This window comes from Xiphias gladius, chromosome 17, assembly GCF_016859285.1.
Source record: "Xiphias gladius isolate SHS-SW01 ecotype Sanya breed wild chromosome 17, ASM1685928v1, whole genome shotgun sequence".
NCBI lineage: Eukaryota > Metazoa > Chordata > Actinopteri > Istiophoriformes > Xiphiidae > Xiphias > Xiphias gladius.
In genome coordinates, this window is record NC_053416.1 from 27,694,320 (window position 1) to 27,715,738 (window position 21,419).

General features: G+C 40.4%; 1 protein-coding gene across 2 annotated transcripts; it reads left to right on the top strand.

Annotated features, from left to right (window-relative positions):
- The first annotated feature begins 946 nt into the window (after nucleotides 1-946).
- Nucleotides 947-19,668, top strand: LOC120802173 (transmembrane gamma-carboxyglutamic acid protein 3). Of its 2 annotated transcripts, XM_040149701.1 has the most exons (5): nucleotides 953-1,030; nucleotides 3,662-3,729; nucleotides 5,633-5,681; nucleotides 7,472-7,632; nucleotides 15,571-19,668. In XM_040149701.1, exons 3-5 carry the CDS (start codon nucleotides 5,672-5,674, stop codon nucleotides 16,114-16,116), a joined length of 717 nt encoding a protein of 238 aa, XP_040005635.1. In that variant the 5' UTR covers nucleotides 953-1,030; nucleotides 3,662-3,729; nucleotides 5,633-5,671; the 3' UTR covers nucleotides 16,117-19,668. The 2 variants fall into 2 exon arrangements, with proteins under 2 accessions (XP_040005636.1, XP_040005635.1); XM_040149702.1 differs by lacking the exon at nucleotides 3,662-3,729 and having other exon boundaries at nucleotides 947-1,030.
- Nucleotides 19,669-21,419: the final 1,751 nt, after the last annotated feature.

Sequence of the window (21,419 nt, forward strand, 5' to 3'; positions counted from 1 at the left end):
TTTTCTGTTGCTCAACTAATCGATTAATTGACTAACTTTCGGTTCTAATGTGAAAATTGACCACTTTATTCTGTCCTGGACACAGTAGCCCACCTTTAATAATTGAGTTGAGCACTTTACCCGGGCTGGGAATGTTGCTACATTATTTTTTCAATTAAAATCATTTATTACAAGTAATCTCATTGAAGTGTTTTCTATGTACATGGTGTGATTAGGCATAGGCTACATTATGTGACTGATGAGAAGTTCAGTGTGTTTACTTTTTGGCTGGACTGCAACAGCAGGGCCAGCCCTATAAATGCTAATGTCTAAGTAAGTATTATCAGCAAAATTTACTTAAAGTATGAGAAGTAAAACAAATTAGGTTGAGCTAATTTTGTCTACTTTTTATATACTGTTGGGTTGTTAATCTACAGCAATTCATCATACTGTATAAAATCCTATTTGTAGCGACACTGTCCTGTAAGAACAACGTATCAAGGAGGTCAACTTTTCATGAGCTCAGAAAAACTAGCCCAGTTTTCAGTCCAAGGGCTGTTTATTTAGTTTAAGTAGGAGAATTTTCTCAACCCATAAAAAAGGAACACAAACTGAAGAACTATCAAACACACACACACACACACACACACACACACACACACACACGGTGGGTGGGATTAAATGTTCGACGTTGAACAACGCCCCATTCTACAGACTGCCGCTGGGTACTCCTTGAATTATGTCTTGAAACTATTAGAAGCCACGAGTCATGTGACCCGCTATGTTTTTGATTCTTAACTTTTACCTCGTCTATAGGGGTTTGGATCATACAACGTTAACCACTGTGTGCGTTCTCTATTTTTTTTCCTTTAACCCCCCCCCACCCCTTCCCCCTGCATCAGTAGAGACTTATCCGGACTGTGATTGGCTAGTCGCAGGGATTCCTTATCCCATTGTCTGGCGGATACGCGAATCTCGGTCACTGTAGTGACTCGTGTGGGAGTTCCCTGGAGTCCGGCATAGAGGAGAAAAGGCTTGTATCGGAATGAAGGTAAAGATTTTATCAATCCCTCCTTTAAACAAAGTAGAGGGGGGGGCGTTACGTGCCTGACTTAGGCTTTGGATGTTTATAAAAAGATGCGACATACAAATGTCGACATGTGTCGTAGGAGAAAAGATGACAAAGTCAACATGGGTCTTGATAATTTTTTTTTCATATGCAGTTATAGAAGCATGATAAAGCGCTAAGATATTAACCACTTTAAAATCTTGTTTCTATCCATCTGTTAAAATACCTGTTTGTGTTTGGGGTTCAAGAAGAATTACCATTAAACTATATCTACAGTATTTTGGCTTACAGTTGTAGAAAGAAGATATGCTACGTAATGAATAGCATTTCTCTCTTAAATGTTAGCTCTCTTAGAATAGCCTATAAGACTGACATTTTTTAATGTACTAGACATCCAGTTTAAAATTGTTGTCTCCTTGTATCTTAATTGGAACACCATCTTCTTGGGATTGAAATTGGTCTGAATTCTGAACCTCCCTTATCTGTTGTTATGGTGACCCCCCACCCCATCCGTCTACATCTATATTAATAGTAGCCTATATTTTCCACGGGTACGGCTGAATGGGGGCTATCTGCACATAAAATACTCCCTGTAATATTTCAGAGAGTGGTTTCATTATATTACTAAAACTGCCTGTTTTCTAGATGATGCCAGTCAAAATTTGGGATCAGTCAGTAAATACCTTAATGATGAACGAGAAAAAAATGAAGAGAAGAAAATATGACAAAAGCATGACATGTGGAACTGATAAAATAAGAAGACCATGTAACCTTAAAACTGCATTACAGGAAGATTTGTAAGTAAAAGCTAGCCATCTAAAATCAGTTTGAAGTAGATTTCGACTAGACAGAACATGTCACCCCCCCCCCCAATACCTAAAGCGTGATTCATACTGTTTGTTAGAACGAAATCCTAAAATCTTGATAAGAAAAATTTTCAAGCATTAGAAGTGATAATTTCCCATTAAAAAAAAAAAAAAAAAAATTGGGGCTGTGCAATATGACCAAAATCTCACCCTGATATAGGTCATTTCATATCCAGATACTGAAATCAGCACATTTTCTGTAAATTCAGTGAATAGTTTATATAAAAATGACCACAAGCAAAAGCCTTACTTTTATTACATTTGGAATCTTATGTTATAGCTCCTTCCCTCTTGGTGAGTCTTTGCCATATGGTATCTGAGTCTGGGGTTTATTTTGCGCACACTAGACTGTACGTCTGAGGCTCTCATCCATCAACTCCCTCCATACTGTTCGACATGATTCTTGCATAGGTGGTAAAAGAGGTTAGTAGTGTTTGAGTCGGTTGTGGGGACTGGTCTGTGGCATAATATGCAAAGTTTATTAGTATCTTGAATTCCTTGAGTTGGAATGGTAAAGCAATTAAATTTACCCCTCATTACCGCCTTACACGCATCCCACAAGAACAGAGAGAGACACCTCTCCATTATTACTACACGGCAAGTAATCATGTGTTTCCTTTGTTAGTTGTTCAAAGGTGTTTGAGAAAACTTGAGTTAAATTATAAAGATTATTCCATTAAGTTGCTTTTTGTCTATTACCTATTTTTACCTCAAACGAGGAAACTTCTGTGTTATGGCAGGGTCCTATGGCTTGCAATGTTGCTTTTTTTTTTTTTTAAATAAATATGCAAAGTTAATAAGCTAGCCAGCCACATGAAACACTTGGCTGTATGAGTGGTTGCTTTTTAAGTCATCCTTATGTAAAGAAGGTAATGGCACATTTTGTATGAATTTCTTTTGAATGGTTATAGCTGGGAAAACCATACAATCCTACGGGGAAACAGTTGGCTAGTAGCATTACCTAGCATTAGCATCTAATTAGCAGTTTAGTCACATCAGCAGATCCCCAATAATTGTAGTAGCGAAGAATTTTGTTAAGTGTAAGACTTAAAAAAAAAAAATCCTGTTATGAAGTTGTCTTATTTAAGGCTAGAAAATGTCAATGACTTAGTTTTCCTTGAGGGTAACTATACCGAAGACGGTCGGTGTCTGTTAGAAAATGCTGGCTGATACATGCATTTGGCCATCTGTCTTTTTTTTTGGGGGGGGAGCATGTTAAAATAAACCTGGAAATATAAACTGGAAACTGCTTACAGTGATCACAGTTACAGTGCTCAGCCACTTCTATGGATCAAAGCCCTTGGAACAAAATATTCCTATACAAATGCTGTATAAATAGTTTGCATATAGTGATCACTTAGTCATCTTATAGTGTTCATATGTGGTCTTTGCATGACTTTTTTTTTTTTTTTTTTTTTTTTAATTAACTGTTACTGCAAACTGCCATATGCTTAGGCGCTAAAATATTTGTACGCGGTCTATTGGTGTAGGGATCATGAATCGGTTTAAATGGCGCTGGTTGCGGGAGACTGTCCAAGTTGAGAGAAACAGCTTTTCACCGAGTCGCTTCAGCAAAATTAGTGAACCAGGCTAGGCTATTTGCAACATATGCAAATCACCAAATTAACTATGGCACAAGTGGGAAGATTGTAGTCTAGAAACATATGGAGCATATGCGTGTGAAAACATGAAAGATCCAACAACAAGTGTAGTGAGATAACGCCAGCCTATAATGTTATTGTTGCAGTTCCATACAACAACCCAGAGTAACCCAGATCAGTTCCTCCTCAATGCAACCGTGTTGCACAGGATCAAGTAAGTGTTTTGACTTCTGAACTCTTTTTCAATCAGCTCTTTTCCGTTTTTAAATAATGTTTCAACATCTGGTTATTAAATTAGATATTGACATTACTAGAAATGGACTGAATTTAAACAGATCTACCGATTTGAATTAATGAACAGACATAGCAGTGAATGCTATCAATTGCTTCCAATGGACATATACCCAAAGCATTGCGTAAATTGTGATTAAAAACAACAAATACTGTTCGGGACAAATTGTAGATTAGGCTGCCCCTTTATCATTATTAGTCAAAACTATTTATTGTAATCAGTGATATAATAAATTTAGTACTTTGGGAAATAATCTGAGTTAGGATGTATGTTGTTTAATCAAACTCTGTTTTTCCAGGCACTCATTCTTTAGCTTTTGCAGAGAATTCTCTTCCTCTGTCAATCACAATAGGGATACTGAATTTGAACAACTACTGGCTACAGATCCAAAAGCCTTTGCTGAACTCTCAATGGACAGGACATCTGTTTCTTACAAGCTCACCCATGCTGTGAAGAAGACTAAGACAAAGTACTAGAGGAAATAAGAAGTGTCCCCTTCTCCTTTAACACTGATGAAGCCACAGACCAAACAAAAGGGTCTTAGGAGTGCTTGTTAGCTATTGGTCCGAGAAACAAGATAGTTGTTATACAACACTTTGCAGCTCTGGAGCTAATATCTACATCAATATCTAATATCTAACAGCAGAATCCCCCTTAAATGCACTGAATGGGCTTTTTGAAAGGATAACTCTCCCATGGCATAATCCTGTGTCCATTCTCATGGACTTGTACTGTGATGAGAGGTCTCTAAAATTGGCCTGGAGAAAATGATCAGAGACCACCATGCCCCCCCCCCCCAACTCTGACGCAGATGGTGACTCATGTTACCAATTCATAATGCAAACAAGAGATACTGTGGTCCTTTTGAGGCTTTGCCGTCAGACATGCACATAGACCACAAATGGTCAGCTGACATGAAAGATGGCCTCAGAAAGTTGCAGCAGTCTAATATTTATAGAATATGAATATTATAATTATGTTCTGGCAGTACAAGAAAACCTTCCTTTAGCTCTACTTGTATTTAGCAGTCCTTTCCATGCTGAAGCATTCAACCTGCTTTTTCAATCTAAAGACCCGAATGTTCACAAACAATGAGCAGGAGACAGTCATCAGGAGTTTTTAAAATCCTGCATCAAGCCAGGACACTTTATTAACAGCAAGAGGAGGAATCTGTCACTGCAAGCTTGCACTGTCCGCACTAGGACCATTTCATGGTCCACGGGTGGACTAGACATTTGTTATGTCAAACATCCTGCAAGCCAAAGCTACCATCTTAACTTTGGATATATATGACTTATCACGTGGTCAAATACAACCTGAAGGCCATGCAGCTGTCAGCCATTCAGCTCTACTCCCGGAAGACAAAGCACAATCCTGTTAATGTAGGGCTGTGCAGAAATGTTGAACTACCGAGCCAAAAAAGGTACAGAGCTCTGCTTAAAGAAAAAGAAGAACTTAAATGACCCTATCACTCTGAATCCAACAATCTGCCAAAAAAAGAAATCTAGGTGCAACAAGCAAAACCTTTTATTTTCCAGAAATGTTGGGAGTAATCGGTTGCTGGTATTGGTCAAATTTAAAATGACATTACTCTTGAGCATGACAATCAACTAATATGTATAGGCAACCAGTTCTTTGAAGTGTCATTACAAAGAAATTATTCTTTGCATCCAAGTGAAGATGGTCAAAATGTCTCCTGTGGCTTGTGGAGCATGTAAGGTAGGAACACAGACAAAGCATAAACCTCCAGGACAGTGATCAAGTTTCTTTGTTAAAATGATTGTCTGTTAAAAATGGTGTGTAATGTACTGTGTTCTCCCTGCAGGCCTGCACTCCGTCTGTGTGTAAATAGCAGGGCAGGAGCATGGCTGCAGGTGAGCACAAAAAACAGCATCAAAGATTAAAAATGTTCATAAATGTCTGGTTTGTTTCTTAACTTACTATTTCAGAGGTCAGCACCTCTAGTCCATCAGTCCTCTTGTCTGGCTAGCTGGCTGCCTCTTCCTGTTATATTATCAGCAGAAGCTGCTTTTCTGTCTTTATCCCATTGAGGGACCAGATCTTTTGTGGAGGGGGGGGGCTCATCACCTGATTCAGGGCCAGCTTTACGAAGTGTCTCATACCTCAGTTCTGATGCTTTCAGTGTCCTGCATGTTAGGCCTGGACAATACAACCAAAAACCTAATTAAGTCCAGTATTACCAGTTACAAATTCTTAACCTCTGTGCTGGAACTGGGCTAATTCAGTTTATCGGTCGTTAGATGTTCTACATCTATTATTTTTGTTCTTTTATGAACACACTTAAGCTTAAAAATAAAGTGAATATATGAAAACCTTTTATGTAGTCTGAAAAGCTATGTCAAATTAGTATGAATGTTTCATCATATGTATGTTTCTTTTCCATGCATTTGCATTTAAAGCTACATGATTTTTGTGGAAACAAGCTGTCAACACTGACATGTTATCACCTTTCAAGTTGATATGGGGACTGTGTTAGCACACAGTTGCCCATTTATACATCCAGCAGAAAGCAGAGCGTCACTATCATTTATTTGGAGTGGCCACATGATTAATTTAAGTCCAACATTAAGTCTTTTAGCTCTGGTTTAGGTCTGCACCAACTCCTGAAAGAAATATCTAGCTTTTAAGCTGCTAAATGCTCCACTATGTTCACCAGCTAGTCTAACTAGCTGCCTGCGGTTTGGTGCTGAGCATGTCATGTTGGTTTTTACAGTTTCATTGAAAAAAAGCTGCTTGTTGATGAAATCACAGACAGATCCAAAACAGTAAAGTTGCAGGCAACAAAACCTTAACAATGAGCTGAAAGAAGTAAAGACACTGTGGAGCTGAGATGACCTCCAGATTTAGTGATAATTCTGTGTGGATTCACCACTTTGAGCATACAAAAAGTCAGGTGAGCCACTGTTAATATAAAAATATTGATTATAGCAGCTGGAAGAGATCACAAAAATGATTTTGAGGAGGTACACTTGTATGGAAAATGCTCCACCTCTAAGGAATGGGTGAAAATTTAAGCATTAAACTGTATTTATACAGAATTTAAAGATTTTATCATGGCTGAAGCCAAGAGCACAGGGAAAGGACCAAAATGCAGACTCACACAGAGTCAGGTTAGTGCAGTAAAGAAACTTCTAATAACCAAACTGAAAAAAAACAGACTTGCAGGTAGCAGAGATACTGGGAAACCACGCTGGAACAAAGGCTAGAATATAAGCAGGTGATCTGACAAGCAACAAAGCGAGTAAACAGGCATATATCGTCCAAGGGTTATCAATGAATGAGGTGCAGGTGGAGACTGCAGGGCTGAAGACAAGTGGAAACAGGTCTGTGTATGGGTGGGGCAGTCAGGTGACTGGGAACAGGGAGGAAAGTCTGAGGACATCTGGTGGGTGACTAGAGGAAGGGAGGTCTGGGGAGACAGGGGAGAAACATGTCCTGAGAGCAGTGGAGAGGTTGGAGATATGGATGAGGGGAACAGAGGGGCAGATTGTGACAGATCTCCAGGTTGACTGATGACATGCATTGATGGGAAGCAGTTACTGAGAATCTCATTTTGTCAAAAAAGTTGTAACCCGTCCCCGCCAATGTTGAGTTACTCTAGTGTGGTTGGTTGAACTTTTTTGATTTCATTTCTGTGTTGCAGAATTCCTCAATGGTAAGGATGCTCATTCTGTTCTGAAGCGTTTCCCTCGAGCCAATGGGTACTTGGAGGAGTTGAAACAGGGGAACATTGAAAGGGAGTGTGGTGAGGAGAGCTGCAGCTTCGAAGAGGCCAGTGAAGTGTTTGAGAACAAAGAGAGAACGGTGAGCTGGTGTTTTACAGTACAGCACATGTGTTCCCCAACTCCTCCATCAAATATGATCGTATGATTTTGTTGTTGTGACTGCTGGACTAGAGACAGTTTATGTAGTATCATATTGTCAGATAACAGTGGTAATAAAAGCCCTACATTAGCCAGTACATTTACGTGTAGACTAGAGCAAAAATACGATCATGATTTCGATCCAGGCCTTCATGTGATCTAATTTTTATGTGACAGTAATTCAGCCAATGATGAACGAACATAATTAAAGCTGCAAGCAGCGTTGAACAGTTCTTGCACTTTGAGCCTATGGGGGGATTGCAGCCAGGGTGTTGATGCAGGTTGTATGACATGGCTATGAATATGCATGATCGTCGGATACAGAACCAATGAGTTAAACATCACTTACTGTGACCATCAGTTGAATATTTCTATCGTGCATGAAAAAAGGGACATGCGAAGATAGACCCTAAAAGGGGCTTGAGCCCCTGTCCTTTTGCCCTCAGACTTAACAAACTTCACAATATAGCATCATCAAGGTCTTAAAGCTTCTTTGATCTAATGTGAAATTGATTTAGTCAACCAAGGAGGAGTACATCAAAGTATAACACGTCATTTCCTTTTACCAGTAGGTGACACTATGACTATGGCTGATTATTGGCATGTCTTCAGGCCGAGACTATTATCAAACGTGAAGTTTGGGGCAGAATTGGATAATGTATATTTGAGTTACAAAAACTTCCTACTTAATGGCGAGACATGGCACGGCAACAGCATTCTATGAAAATTCACAATATTCACAATAAAGCATCATCAGGGTTTGAGGCTTACCTGACCACATTTGAGGTGGATCTGATCAAACTGCTAGGAGAGCATAAAACTATAAAACAGGATTTCATGTTGCCAGTAGGTGGGGCTATGACTTTAACTGAGTATTGGCATATAGATGTCGTCAAGCTGAGACTCTTATCTAATACTAAGTTTGTAATAATAATCTCTACAAAAACAATAGGTCCCTTACACCTTCGATGCCAGGGACTGTTCTGGCCATTATTATTATTATTATTATTACTATTATTATTTTTATTATTATTGTTGTTGTTGTTGTTGTCATTATGCCAGGGACCATTCCAGTCAATGGTGCCAGGCTGATTAGGCCCTAATTATACACCCTGAGTTCAGAGCAAAACGCTTGTCTTGTAAAGGGTTGTGCAGTCTGATGTGTGGAACTGGATTCAACGATGATTGTGGTGACGTCCAGTCTGGCCACTGATAAGGAGTAAATGTCTTCAATCCACACTAGCTCTATTTGTCATTTTTCCATCATTCATTCATCATTGCCACATGCAAAATGGTTTTCATCTCAGAATTATAACTCATCTTTAACAGCGCATCTTTAGCCATAAAAATGACCTCTTTGCTATAGGACCACTGGAAGGCCCTTTCAGCAGAGTGCATTCTGTGCATTCCTAGCCTTAGAAACCAGACTCTGTACTATACAATCCTCCATAACCGAACATGAAGCAGTGAATTTCAAACTCAACAAGAGTTAAACAAAGTATCCAAGATCTAGAGACAAAGTGTGTCATAATCCGCTTCCATAAATTTCAAACCAAGGATCTGCAGGAAACTCCAGTACCAAGGTGGACTTCCATTTAGAAAGACTACTGCCCAGAAATACTAGAGGTATGAGGCAAATACAAAAAAGTGATGAAAGAGCTTTACACCCTCTGCCAAAAGCCCAGCCTTTGGCCCCCAGCCAGACTCTCCATCACGACAGCGGACAGAGTGAGGAAGCAGTTTTCATCTGTCAGTGAGGCTGGTGAATTCCTGTCCCAGTACCAGCTACGTATGGAGAGGAATATGTGAGGCATCAAGGCTTGAGTACAACTGAGTACAACTGAGTACATTTGCCATCCACCTGGGACTGCAAGATCCCTGGAGAGAGAAATTGCCTTCCTTCAAAGCTTTTTTTTTTTTCTCTTACATCTACCACTCCTTTACCCGGATAGATTTTTTCCTAGTAGATCATAGATTGTTATCGAAATTTGCCTCTTGTGAATACCACATTATAGTCATTTCAGGTCATGCTCCGACCTCTGTTGATGTAAATCTGAGTTAAAACATTTTTACTCCAACACAATGGTGATTCAGTATTCCTCAATTCTGTGACTCCTCAATACTATTGGCCATGGAAGAATTTTAACAATTTTTAAGATCACAGATTACAGCTTTTTTAAAAATCAATGCTACATTCTAAGAGGAACATCGTCGGAAGCTTTTGAAGCTTATCTCCGAGGGCAGTACATCTCGTACATTTCAATTATTAACCTGAAAAGGCCAGGATAGCATAAGTGTTACAAAGTCTCAATGACATGGACAAGCAATATGCAACTACACCTAACACAGATCTTTAAAAAACGGGTACTACCACTTCAGGCGGAATTTGATCTCCTAACCACACGCAAAGCAGGACTCCAATAAAGTCCAGGCAGTTTTTTTAAGACCGGTGACAAACCAGGAAAGCCGCTACCACAACGAGCTGATGTAGCCAGATCCAAATTAATCCCTCATACTTAATTAACTTCTGGAGCAGATCTATCAGACCCGGTTGATATCAACAGGGTATTTGTTTCATATTATAGGGAACTTTATACTTAAGATCTGGATACAGATTTCATGGTTGATTGCACGTCCCTTCAGCAGCTTACAGTGACTTGGATAAGACCGTGGGTAAATGGACTGCACTTATATAGCCCTTTTTATAGTCTTATCGACCACTCAAAGCGCTTTACACTTTTACCACACTCACCCATTCACACAGCGCCCCTTTTCTATACATACAGCGCTTTTCTACACACGCATATTCACATACCGATGATACATCGGAGGCAATTTGGGGTTCAGTATTTTGCCCAAGGACACTTCAACTTGCAGGCTGGAGGAGCCGGGAATCGAACCACCAACCTTCCGTTTAGGTGGTTTGTGAGCCACTGTGACTCAGGAGGTAGAGCGGGTCATCCACTAACCGGAGTCCACAGGATGGCTGTTGCTCAGGAGTCCAAAGACTCTGTATCTATTTTTGAAGTGCTTTAGGCCATCAAACTTCTGTTGTGGTAAGAGGGTTACAGAAGCTTTTTCCCTTTAGCTGGGCTGATAAAGGAATTAATTACCTGGGGATATCTGTCACTAAATCTCTGGATTAAATGTACGCCCCAAACTCTGTTCCACTCCTCAAAAAATATGAGGCAGACATTGAAAGATGGTCCAGCCTCCCCCTTTCCCTAGCGGGCTGGGTAGGCCTGATTATAACCATAACTTCTCATAGGAGGAAGCTAAACATGCAACAAACGCATTTTTTGAAAGGCCACAGAGATTGCTTTCAGAATATGGTCCTATTTTCTCTTCCCTGAAATTATTCAGCAAGGTGCTAGAGACTTGGGAACAAGTCCAGTCTACTGAGAGGGACTTGGAGGGGCTAAAATGTATACACACCAAATTTGGTCTCTACAGCTGCATGGGAACATCATCAAAACCTACTTTGAAGTACTTTGCGCCTTTTTAAATCCTCCACTACTCTAGGGAGGAGGACACCGTTACATTGAGAAAATCAAGGGCTACAAGAGGCTATAAATTGTATAGCATTTCAGTAAACTCTGGTCCCAAAGATGGCAATGTATAGACTGACATCTTGTGACCGCTCGGGAACACTTTTCCCCATGTCTCTAGCCACTTCTGTGGCAGAGTTATGACCAGAAGGGTGCCCCCTGGACTGGGCGGTCACATGTAATAGATCTTTTCGAGAGCATGGGAAGCTCTGAGCGTTTCCAATTCTAAGATATAGCTCTGCACAGGAATGGTCTAGAGCTTTGGTTCGAAAATGCCTTCGCTCCACACATCACGACCTTTCTGTAGATGCCTTCAGTGTGGCTCTATGACTTCGGATGAGCAAGTTGCCCTCTTTGGCCTAAGTCTGCAGGAAGGTCTAATTTGCTATAGGTCTTTATGGCCTTGGTGATTTTGCAACCTACTTGGAGCTTGAAGAGAAAGCTATGTGCTACGGATCTGAAAGATTTAAAAGGTCAAGAGGTCACAATGTAAATTCAATTAAGACCCGGTCAACAAACATTTTAAGGCCCTTCTTTTTTTGTAACCACTTCTGGCGGAAAGTTAGCATCCAACTGATGGTGGGTGTCCATTTTTGTCCCTCTGGCCCCACAGGAAGTGCCCAAAAAGGTCAGGAGGGCGCCTGCATTAAATAGATAAAAATCTGGAGCCAGAGATTGAAATTTCGAAGTCAATAGATTGAAATTTGGAAGGTATTTTTGCTGTTGTATCTCCTCAACTACTCAAGGTAGGAGGACACAGTTGCATTCAGCAAATCGAGGCCTACGAGAAGCTATAAATTGAATAGCGTTTCAGCAAACTTTGGTACCAAAGATGGAAGTGTATAGACAGGGCTGGCATATGTAAGTAAGCATCTCGAGATATTTCAGGAACAGTTTTCCCTATGTCTGTAGCCACTTCCATTGCAGAATCAGGACCAGAACAGTACGTGTTTTCATTCTACAATAAAGTATAAAAAAAGTTACCCATATTGCCTATCCCCCACACACAGCCATCCTTCCCAGCCAGGCCAGCAGGAATGTGTTTTAGCCATTGAGGCAAAATGTATTTTTTTTTTTTCAAAAGTGAGACATGCAGGCATGCATAACATATGTCGTTAAGCTTTTTGAGGAGTACCTATGGTGAAATTTTGAAGACCCTAACCCTACCATGACTCTAACTATGACGCAATAACATCTTCCAAAATGAGTTTCCAATTTTCCAAATATTACCTTTGCGTTTAAACGTTTAGAAATTACACTTTTCTCTGCAATGATGCTACTCAGTCAGCTGCTGTCAAGTTATCTGTGCTCAGCAAATCGAGAGCTACAACTGCTGTGAGCAAACCGAGGTCCAAAGTGCATGGACGAGGCTGACATATGTATGTGAGCATCTGGAGACCTTTTCGGGAACACTTATCCTCATGTCATCTTACTATATGTACGTTTATCATTAGCCAGCAATTTCAAATAGGATTCTACGTTGCCCGCTCTGGCCCTAGGAATACATTTGACTGTGGTCACTGGTGTGCTACCTTCACGTTTCTCAAGATAGAGCTGCAAATAACTAGAGTATGTTTCTCAGCGGGTATGTCGCTGAGTGGGGAGTATCTGTTTGAAACATGTACTGGTCAGTGGTTAACCATGGGCTTCTGCTTAGGGCTACGCTTCTTGTTACAGACAGTCACCCAGCCACCCTGGATTCTGGGCTGCCAGGGGGAGAGTAGGAGCTACGATGGGTCGGCTTGCACTGGCTACTGGGGGCTGGCTAACTACTGCGGCTAACAATTTGGCCTCCATTTGGCCTCCATCATTCCAAATAAACTACATTTATTACATGTGCCATTATCGCTAAAGGAGGCAGAGGAATAACTAAATTTAAGACACACCGAGCAAGAGAGAGCAAGAGAATGAGAAGGAGAGAGAGAGAAGCAATCGCTAACTGCTAAGCTAAAGTAACTGGCCGATCTGAAAAGCGTGTGAACAACTGTGTAAGTAGTGAGAAAATCGCTAAAAGAAGGAATCATAACAGAGGTTATCTCAGGGCACCTTTCATATAGCGCAGGTCTAGACCGTACTGTTTATAGTTATATTTACAGAGACCCACCATTTCCCAAGATACCAAATTGCTGCAGTCAAGTAAATAACCTCTGTGCGCTGCAGGAAAACACCAGCTCACTGATACACCACTGCACTTCATGCTGTGTGCTTGCACGAAAATAGAGGCCTTAGTGTCAAGCTGTAGTCAGGGCAGAGATGTGAAAAATATATCATTTATCATTTTGAGGCCAAGGCAGATTTATGGTCTACCGGCACTGTTGAATCATACATGAGTCTGACAGTCCGTTTTTTATCAATAATTAATCAATCATGAACAGTCTGGGGTTACAGACTGTTTTTCCCCCTGAAATTCACACAAAACTGAAGCAGACTCTTACCTGCTGGAGTTTGGAGGTTGAAAAACTGGTTTGCATAACATTAGAACATTATTAAATCGGTTTCAATTTGATAACTAATTGATAACTAAGCATCACTGTTTTGGGGCACCGGCTACATCTGACAGCAGGTGAGCTGTCTATTAGTTACAGATTTAATCAATTTTTAAACACATGCTGGAAACATTTTTCAGTGTTCTAAAGAGTAGACAACAGACTTCATTCATTATTCTTGAATCTAGCTTTTAATACAGTTGTCTATTTAAAAAATAGAGTGTCCTTTAGTAGTAGCTAAAGATCATATTGTTTGTTCTGTTTGAACAAGAAGACAATATGGATTTTATTAAATATTTTTTCATTTCATGAAAACATGGTGTCCCCAAGAATTGTGGGAGAAATCTCAATTCTGGTTAGATAAAAATGTGCTTCTCATTTTGACCAAAATCATGCAGCCTTAATGTACACCAAAAACCTAAGGGATGTTTAGTAAAGACAGATTACCAATTAAACCGGGCTTATATCAGTAAGTCAGGATTCTTTTCAGGAAAGTCTGATTTATAAAGGAGGTTTGATTAAGTAACCGTGGAAACTTATCCTTTTAGTCTGGCCTGAGTCAGGTTAGTTTTCAGAGTGTGGCTTTGTTCAAAATCACTCCATGTTTACAATATAGTGCAATATATTTACTGTCTGCCATTTCGTTTCAGTGTCCAGATTTTCTTAATTGAATTTTCAACCTTTTTTTTTTTCCAGTCACACGATGGGTGGAAAAATTGTTTCTGTAGACTTACCTGATCTGAGAAGAATCTCCTTAACAACTTAAAATTGGCTCTTTCAAGGTGTTTCCCAGTTTATTAAGCTGGTTTTCTGCATAAGAGATGGAGATTGAGATGAATTTATTACAGTATTCAGTTCAGACTGATGTCATGTTGTGTTAAAGGTCTGACCTGGTAAGATTGCCATCATGACATACATATAAAAGTGACTTGAGTGGTTCTTCAGACATGAGACTAACGTGTTAATTACCATCAGTAAAGGGGTACATGAATGAAAGGGGTTTATGATCCAACATAGTAATAAACAACTTTTATGTATCGAGATAATACGATAATTAACTTTTTTGTTTGAAGCTAAAGTTCTCTTTCAGTTGCATGCTACTTGCTACTTGTTTGTAGCAGTGATATAACAGCCACCATATTGTGAAAATACTGTTTAAACACCTTCAGATTGGCTGTCTGCCACTTGGATATCTGAGTGCGTGGTTCTCTAATTGTATATAGTGACACTTAAAGAAAGAAGAATGATAAAATTGTTTCTTACTATGAGGCTACAGAATGGGTCAAAGTTGTTCATTATTTTTTATTTTAACTGTAATATATTTAAAAGCACATATGCAAATATTTTAGAATAAAACAGCTATGAGTTTAGTTTTTAATTACACATTTAAGTGCATCCGATGTCAAATTGCATATGATGTAAACTTGACATGTTCTGCAAACAGACTCATAAGTGCAGCAGTAAAGTGGAGCCTTCAGGTAGGAACTTTGGAGAAAACATTGTTTCAGCCTGTCAGATTGATTGTAGCTCAGAGGGAAAGCTAAACTGACCGTGACCAGCCTGGAAGGATCACTTTCCATGCTAATTTAGGTAAAACTTATTTAATCCACCTGTTTGAAACAGAATTCCCTGAACAAAAGCCTGGTTTAACTGGTAATCTGGTTTTATGAAACACCCCTGTGGTTACTTTAACATCCATGTATACATGCAGCAGATCAGTAATCACATTTTTCCCCTACCCTGATTTCAGTCAGTTTCAATTTTAGTCTGACTTTGAATTCAGTGCAGAGTTAAAAAATGAACCAAAGGTCTAAAAATTTAAAATGTCTCCTTCATCCCTGCCAGATGGAGTTTTGGAGAACTCGCAGTGCCTACAAAGTGAGTAACAGCGAAGGGCTTACTGAACGTGTCGACACTGTCTACATGGTGGTTCCTCTGCTGGGCGTGGCCCTGCTCATCATCATTGGCCTCTTCCTCCTTTGGAGGTGCCAGCTTCAGAAGGCCACACGTCGACGGCCTGCTTACACCCAGAACCACTACTTGGCCAACAACCGCAGCACCCGCAGCCTGCCACGCATTCTGGTTTACAGAGAAACAGTGGCACACACTGAAAGCTCACACCAGGAGTCCAGTTCACATCCCACTGTAATGAGTGGTGCTGAGAGAGGAGTCGGTTCCCAGTCGGACTCCCATGGCCTCCATCAGCAGAACACTCATGCCCTCCATGTACAGGACTCCTGCTTGTCGGTGGCCTCACAGCTGTCGGGTGCCACACCACCTCCATCTTATGAAGAGGTGACAGGACACCTGGAAAGCAGTGGAGATGAGACTTCAGCACCTTCATACAGCGACCCTCCACCCAAATATGAGGAAATCATACAGGAGAAATGAAAAAGGCAAAAACAATTCGGCCATGACCATTGCTCCCTCACTGTTTCTGAAGGAGGTCAAACCTGACAAAAAAGCAGTTCTGCCTCGATTGGTGGTGCTGGCTTCTGCTTGCTGAAACCCATATTGTATTTACCATTTTTCTGCACCGTATAATACCTTAGTTTCACTCATAGGTGCAACCTAAAGCCTGTCACCCTTGTGAATATGAGTGTCACCCAGGATTATTGTTCTTAATTTAACCGTAATCCCTCGTCAGATACTTCATTTCGTTTGGTCTTAATTTTGCCATGGCAAACTGTGAATGACAGACTTCGTCCCTGTGCAGCCATAGTGGAGACTAAATGTACAACAAGGTCCAAGAAGAGGATTTGACAAGGAAGATGCTTGCTCATACAGTGGCAGGAAAAAGTGAACCCTTTGGAATTTTCTGCATTAACTGGTCATAAAATATTATCTGTTCTTCCTCTAAGTCTTTATCTAAGTACAAACAAACACAGTGTGGTAATAACACACAAACAATTGTAATCGTTTGTGTCTGTATTGAACACCCATTCACAGTGCTGGTGGAAAAAGTAAGTGAACCCTTGGATTTAATAACCGTTCAAACTTCCTTTGACAGCAGTAGCCTCAAACAAACTCTTCCAGTAGCTGCAGATCAGACCTGCAAAATGTTCAGGATGAATTTTGGACCATTCTTCCTACAGAACTGCTTCAGTTCAGGCATATTATTAGAATTTCTGGTGTGAGCGGCTCTCTGAGGTCATTCCACTCTATTCTATTCCACTCATCTCTATTGGTTTAAGGTCTGGGATCTGACTTGGCCACTCCAAAAGGCAGATTCTGTTTGTTTTAAGTCATTCTGGTGTAGATTGACTTTGATGTTTAGGGTCATTGTCCTGCAGGATCACCAAACTTCTACTAAGCTGAGTGACATTACCCCTGGGAATTCATTTTCCCCTTGATGATGGCAAGCTTTCCAGGTCCAGAGGAAACAAAGCAGTCCCAAATCATGATGCTTCCTCCACCATACTTCACAGTTGAAATGTTAGATGCAGTGCCCTTTAATGCCATATATTGCATTAAATATATGGCATTATATGTGTTGCTTGCAAAAGCAGCTGCTTCCTCTTTGGTGCCCTGCCATGGAAACCATGCTCTCTGCAACCATGCACCATGATTTGCTTATGGTAGACATAAACAGAGATGTTAACCAGTTCCAATGATTGATTGAAGATTTTGACTGTTATTTGAGTTTGTTTTTTTTTTAAATCTCAAACATACTGAACATTTTGCGTTGTGCCTTTGGAGTCATCTTAGCTGGGCGCTCACTTCTAGGGAGAGTTGCCACAGAACTAAATTGTCTCCATTGCAAACAGTTTATCTGACTGTGGACTAATTAATATCTAAACTCTTTGAGATCACTCTGTAACTCTTTCCAGGTTTAAGCAAACCAACCTTTCTCGATTGCAAGTCTTCTGAGATCTTTTTTGCTGGGCATGGTTCACATCAGCAGGTGCTTCTTCTGAATAGAAAACTCAAACTGTTTAAGTGTTTTTTATAAGTCAAAGTAGCTTTTACCCAGACCCCTAACTTGGTTTCATTGACTGGACTCCAGTTTTACTAAGTCCTGCCTCCAATTATTGTTGATGTAATTTGCCGAGGGGTTCACATACTTTGTCCAGCCTACACTGTGAATGTTTTCAATATGGACAATGATTATAATACAATGATTTGTGTGTTATTAGTTAAATAGATTGTGTTTGTTCATAACTGTAACTTAGATGAAGATCTAATTTAAGACCAATGTACTGGTAATGGTTCACTTCCCTTTTAATGCGACTGCACATCTGTGGCCCTTTTAGCAGGCTAGAAAAGCAGGCACGTTTTAGGTCCGCAACAGGGGATGGCACAGGTGGGCCTCAACTCTCTCCTTCATCACTCATTTTAAATGTTAATATAACCAATCTCCCAGCAAGCTGCTGTCATTAACCTGTATTTTGGTTCATTTTATCAGACAATTATCATAAAATTCTAAGTTTATCTGCAGCAACAGCTTGGTCCCTGAATGGAGATTTATCCTTGTCTCCATCTCTCTCTCTCTCTCTCTCTCTCTCTCTCTCTCTCTCTCTCTCTCTAATTACACACACAAGAAAGTTCTGCTGTATACACTCACCAGGCACTTTATTACCATACAACATACCCTTACTAACACCATACTAAAACTGGGTTGTTTCTCCCTTTAATGTTGGAAACATTCCTTTGAGATTCTGCTCCATGTTGACATGACTGCATCACATCATTTCTGCAGATTTTTCAGCTGCACACTCATGCTGCCAATCTCCCATTCTACCACATCCCAAAGCTGTCCTGTTGGATTCAAGCCTGGTGTCGGGGGAGGCCACTAAACTACACAGAACTCATTGTTAAATTCATGAAACTACTTTGAGACGAGTTTTGCCTTGTGACATGGTGCATTATCATGCTGGAAGTGGCAGATGGTAAATTGATAGCCAACACATGCTCAGCAACAATACTTAGAAAGACTGCGGCATTCACACAATGATTGATTGATATTAAGGAGCCCAAAGTGTGCCAAGAAAACATACTCCACACCATTACACCACCGCCGCCAGTCTGGACTGTTGACAAAAGACAGGTTGGGTCCAAGGATTCATGCTGTTGATGCCAAATTCTGACCCTGCCATCTGTGTGCCTCAGCAGAAATCCAGATTCATCAGACCAGGCTACGTTTTTCTAGTCTTCTAGTCTTCTCCAGTTTTGGTGAGCCTGTGCCCACTGCAGCCTCAGATTTCTTTTCTCGGCTGACAGGAGTTGAACCCAACATGGTCTTCTGCTGTTGGAGCCCATCCACCTCTAGGTTGGACATGTTGTTCACTCTGAGATGCTTTTCTGCTCACCACAGTTGTATAGAGTGGTTATCTGATTTACCGTAGCCTTTTCGTCGGTTCCAACCAGTCACAGCGATTGTCCTCTGACCTCTCTCATCAACAAGGTGTTTACGTCCACAGAACGTCCACACTCTGAGTAAACTATAGAGACTGTTGTTTGTGAAAATCCAAGGAGATCATCAGTTTCAGAAATACTCAAACCAGCCCGTCTGGCACCAACAGTCATACTGCAGTCAAAGTCACTGAAGTCACATTTTCTGATGTTTGATGTGAACAATGAGTGAAGCTCCTGACCAGCTATAGACTCGAGCCGGCACAGCAGAAATAGTCTCAGCATATAAAGATAGCGGAGTGGGGAAAAGACCCAGGGTCAGGCGTGGCTCACAGACTGGGCTGGACATACACACTGGCTAGAATCCAGCAGTAGCAGCAGGCATATGAAGTATGAGATACAGGGTTTTGTCAGATTGATCAGCACACTTGTCATGATTGGCAGGTGGGAAGGAGATCACAAACGTCCTGCTTTTAACTGAGGAGCAGATTCCCTCGTGCTGATGAACAGTGATTGTTTCTTAATATCGGCAGAGAAAAACAAATCACATTTGTGTCTTCAGAAATCATAACAGAGGTTATCTCAGGGCACTTTTCATGTAGAGCAGGTCTAGACCGTACTCTTTACAATATTATTTACAGAGACTCAGCATTCCCCCATGAGCAAGCACTTGGTGACAGTGGCAAGGAAAAACTCACTTTTAACAGAACCTGGCTCATGGTGGGCGGTTACTGACTCAGGGTTCAGAGAGAGAGAGAGAGAGGAGAGAGAGAGAGCAGGAGGAAAGACATAGCACAATACAAGTTCCACTTAGAGTATATATTAATGCTTACAATAATAATAGTAATAATAATAATAATTGTAGCAGTGGGTGTTGAGCAGGATCATGGGGGAAATTGGTGGTTTGCAGTCACAGATCCAGACTTTGCAGCTCCAGAGGCAGAAATTCCTGAAGAATGCAACAGGAAGAGAGAGGAGAGAGACGAGGAAGCACAAAATGCTTAGTTGGGTGTTCCAATTGTTTATTGTTGTTTTAGACTTTTTGCTTTTTACAGATATACACAGTTTTCACAGATATAATTAAAAGTTTAAAGGAAAACCAGTTTGGCTCAGATTCATCTTCTAATGCTAAATCCGTATTTCTCTTTACATCATTCAACTACAAACAAGACTAAGCTTCCCTTACATTCCTTATACTTAACGTACTAACTGTATTTTGAATGTTACAAGGTTTTCGGACCACCTCACACCAGTTGTTCACTGGCTTTAATGGATAATCCCTGTATATAAGCTTCATTATCACATGCTCACTGAGTGATTGCAAACTCATCTAGCCAGACAGATTCTGCTCATGTGCTATATGGACAGTTACTTAGTTTTCATGGACCTCAGACAGGACAGCCTGAAACAAAATGTCATTGTTTAAAAAATGTCTAGGAAAAAAGGGGTGCCTGCCATGACCTTATGGTGATGAACCAAGAACAGCACTTTCTTTAGTGCTTTGGGTACAAATGTATGTAGAGTGATTTTTATGAGGGGTTTGTATTAATAAGTTAAAACAGGATATTTTTTCTAGCCACCAGACCAGCCTCTAAGTTCTTGAATATTTTTGTGACTCTGGGTTTGTACTTTCTGAGACAATTTGGTAAATGGACTGCACTTATATAGCGTCTTATCGACCATTCAAAGCACTTTACACTACTGCCACATTCACCCATAAATTCATACAGCGCTTTTCTACACAAAAAGAGCTTTCTATACACACATACATTCATGCACGGTGAAATGATGATACATCGGGGGCAATTTGGGGTTCAGTATATTGCCCAAGGACACTTCAACATGCGGAGTAGAGCCAGGGATCGAACCATCAACATTCCAGTTAGTGGATAAACCCACTCTACCTCCTGAGCCACAACCGCCCCTTTAGTAATTAGTAATCGACAAACAATTAATCCACAACAGTTTTGATAATCAGGTTATCAGTTAGGTCATTTATTAAGCAATATTGCCAAATGCTTGTTCCAGTGTCTTCAGTGTGGGGATTTGCTACTTTACTTACTTTACTTTCATTTTCTTGTAAATTCAGTATCTTTCGGTTTTGGACTATTGGTCCATAGAATAATTCATGAAAATAGTTAGTAGTAGCAAGGCAAGCATAAATGCATCACTCTGCCGTCTGAGGCAGAACAGCAATACAATTTTACACTCCTGCTCACCATAAAAATATGAGTGGACCTAGAAAAGCAGTCTGACACAATGAAAAGAATCAATAATTTTTTATACCAATCACAAAACTTTCATTTCCTAAAATCCTGTTCTTCTCCTTCAGTGACTTTCCT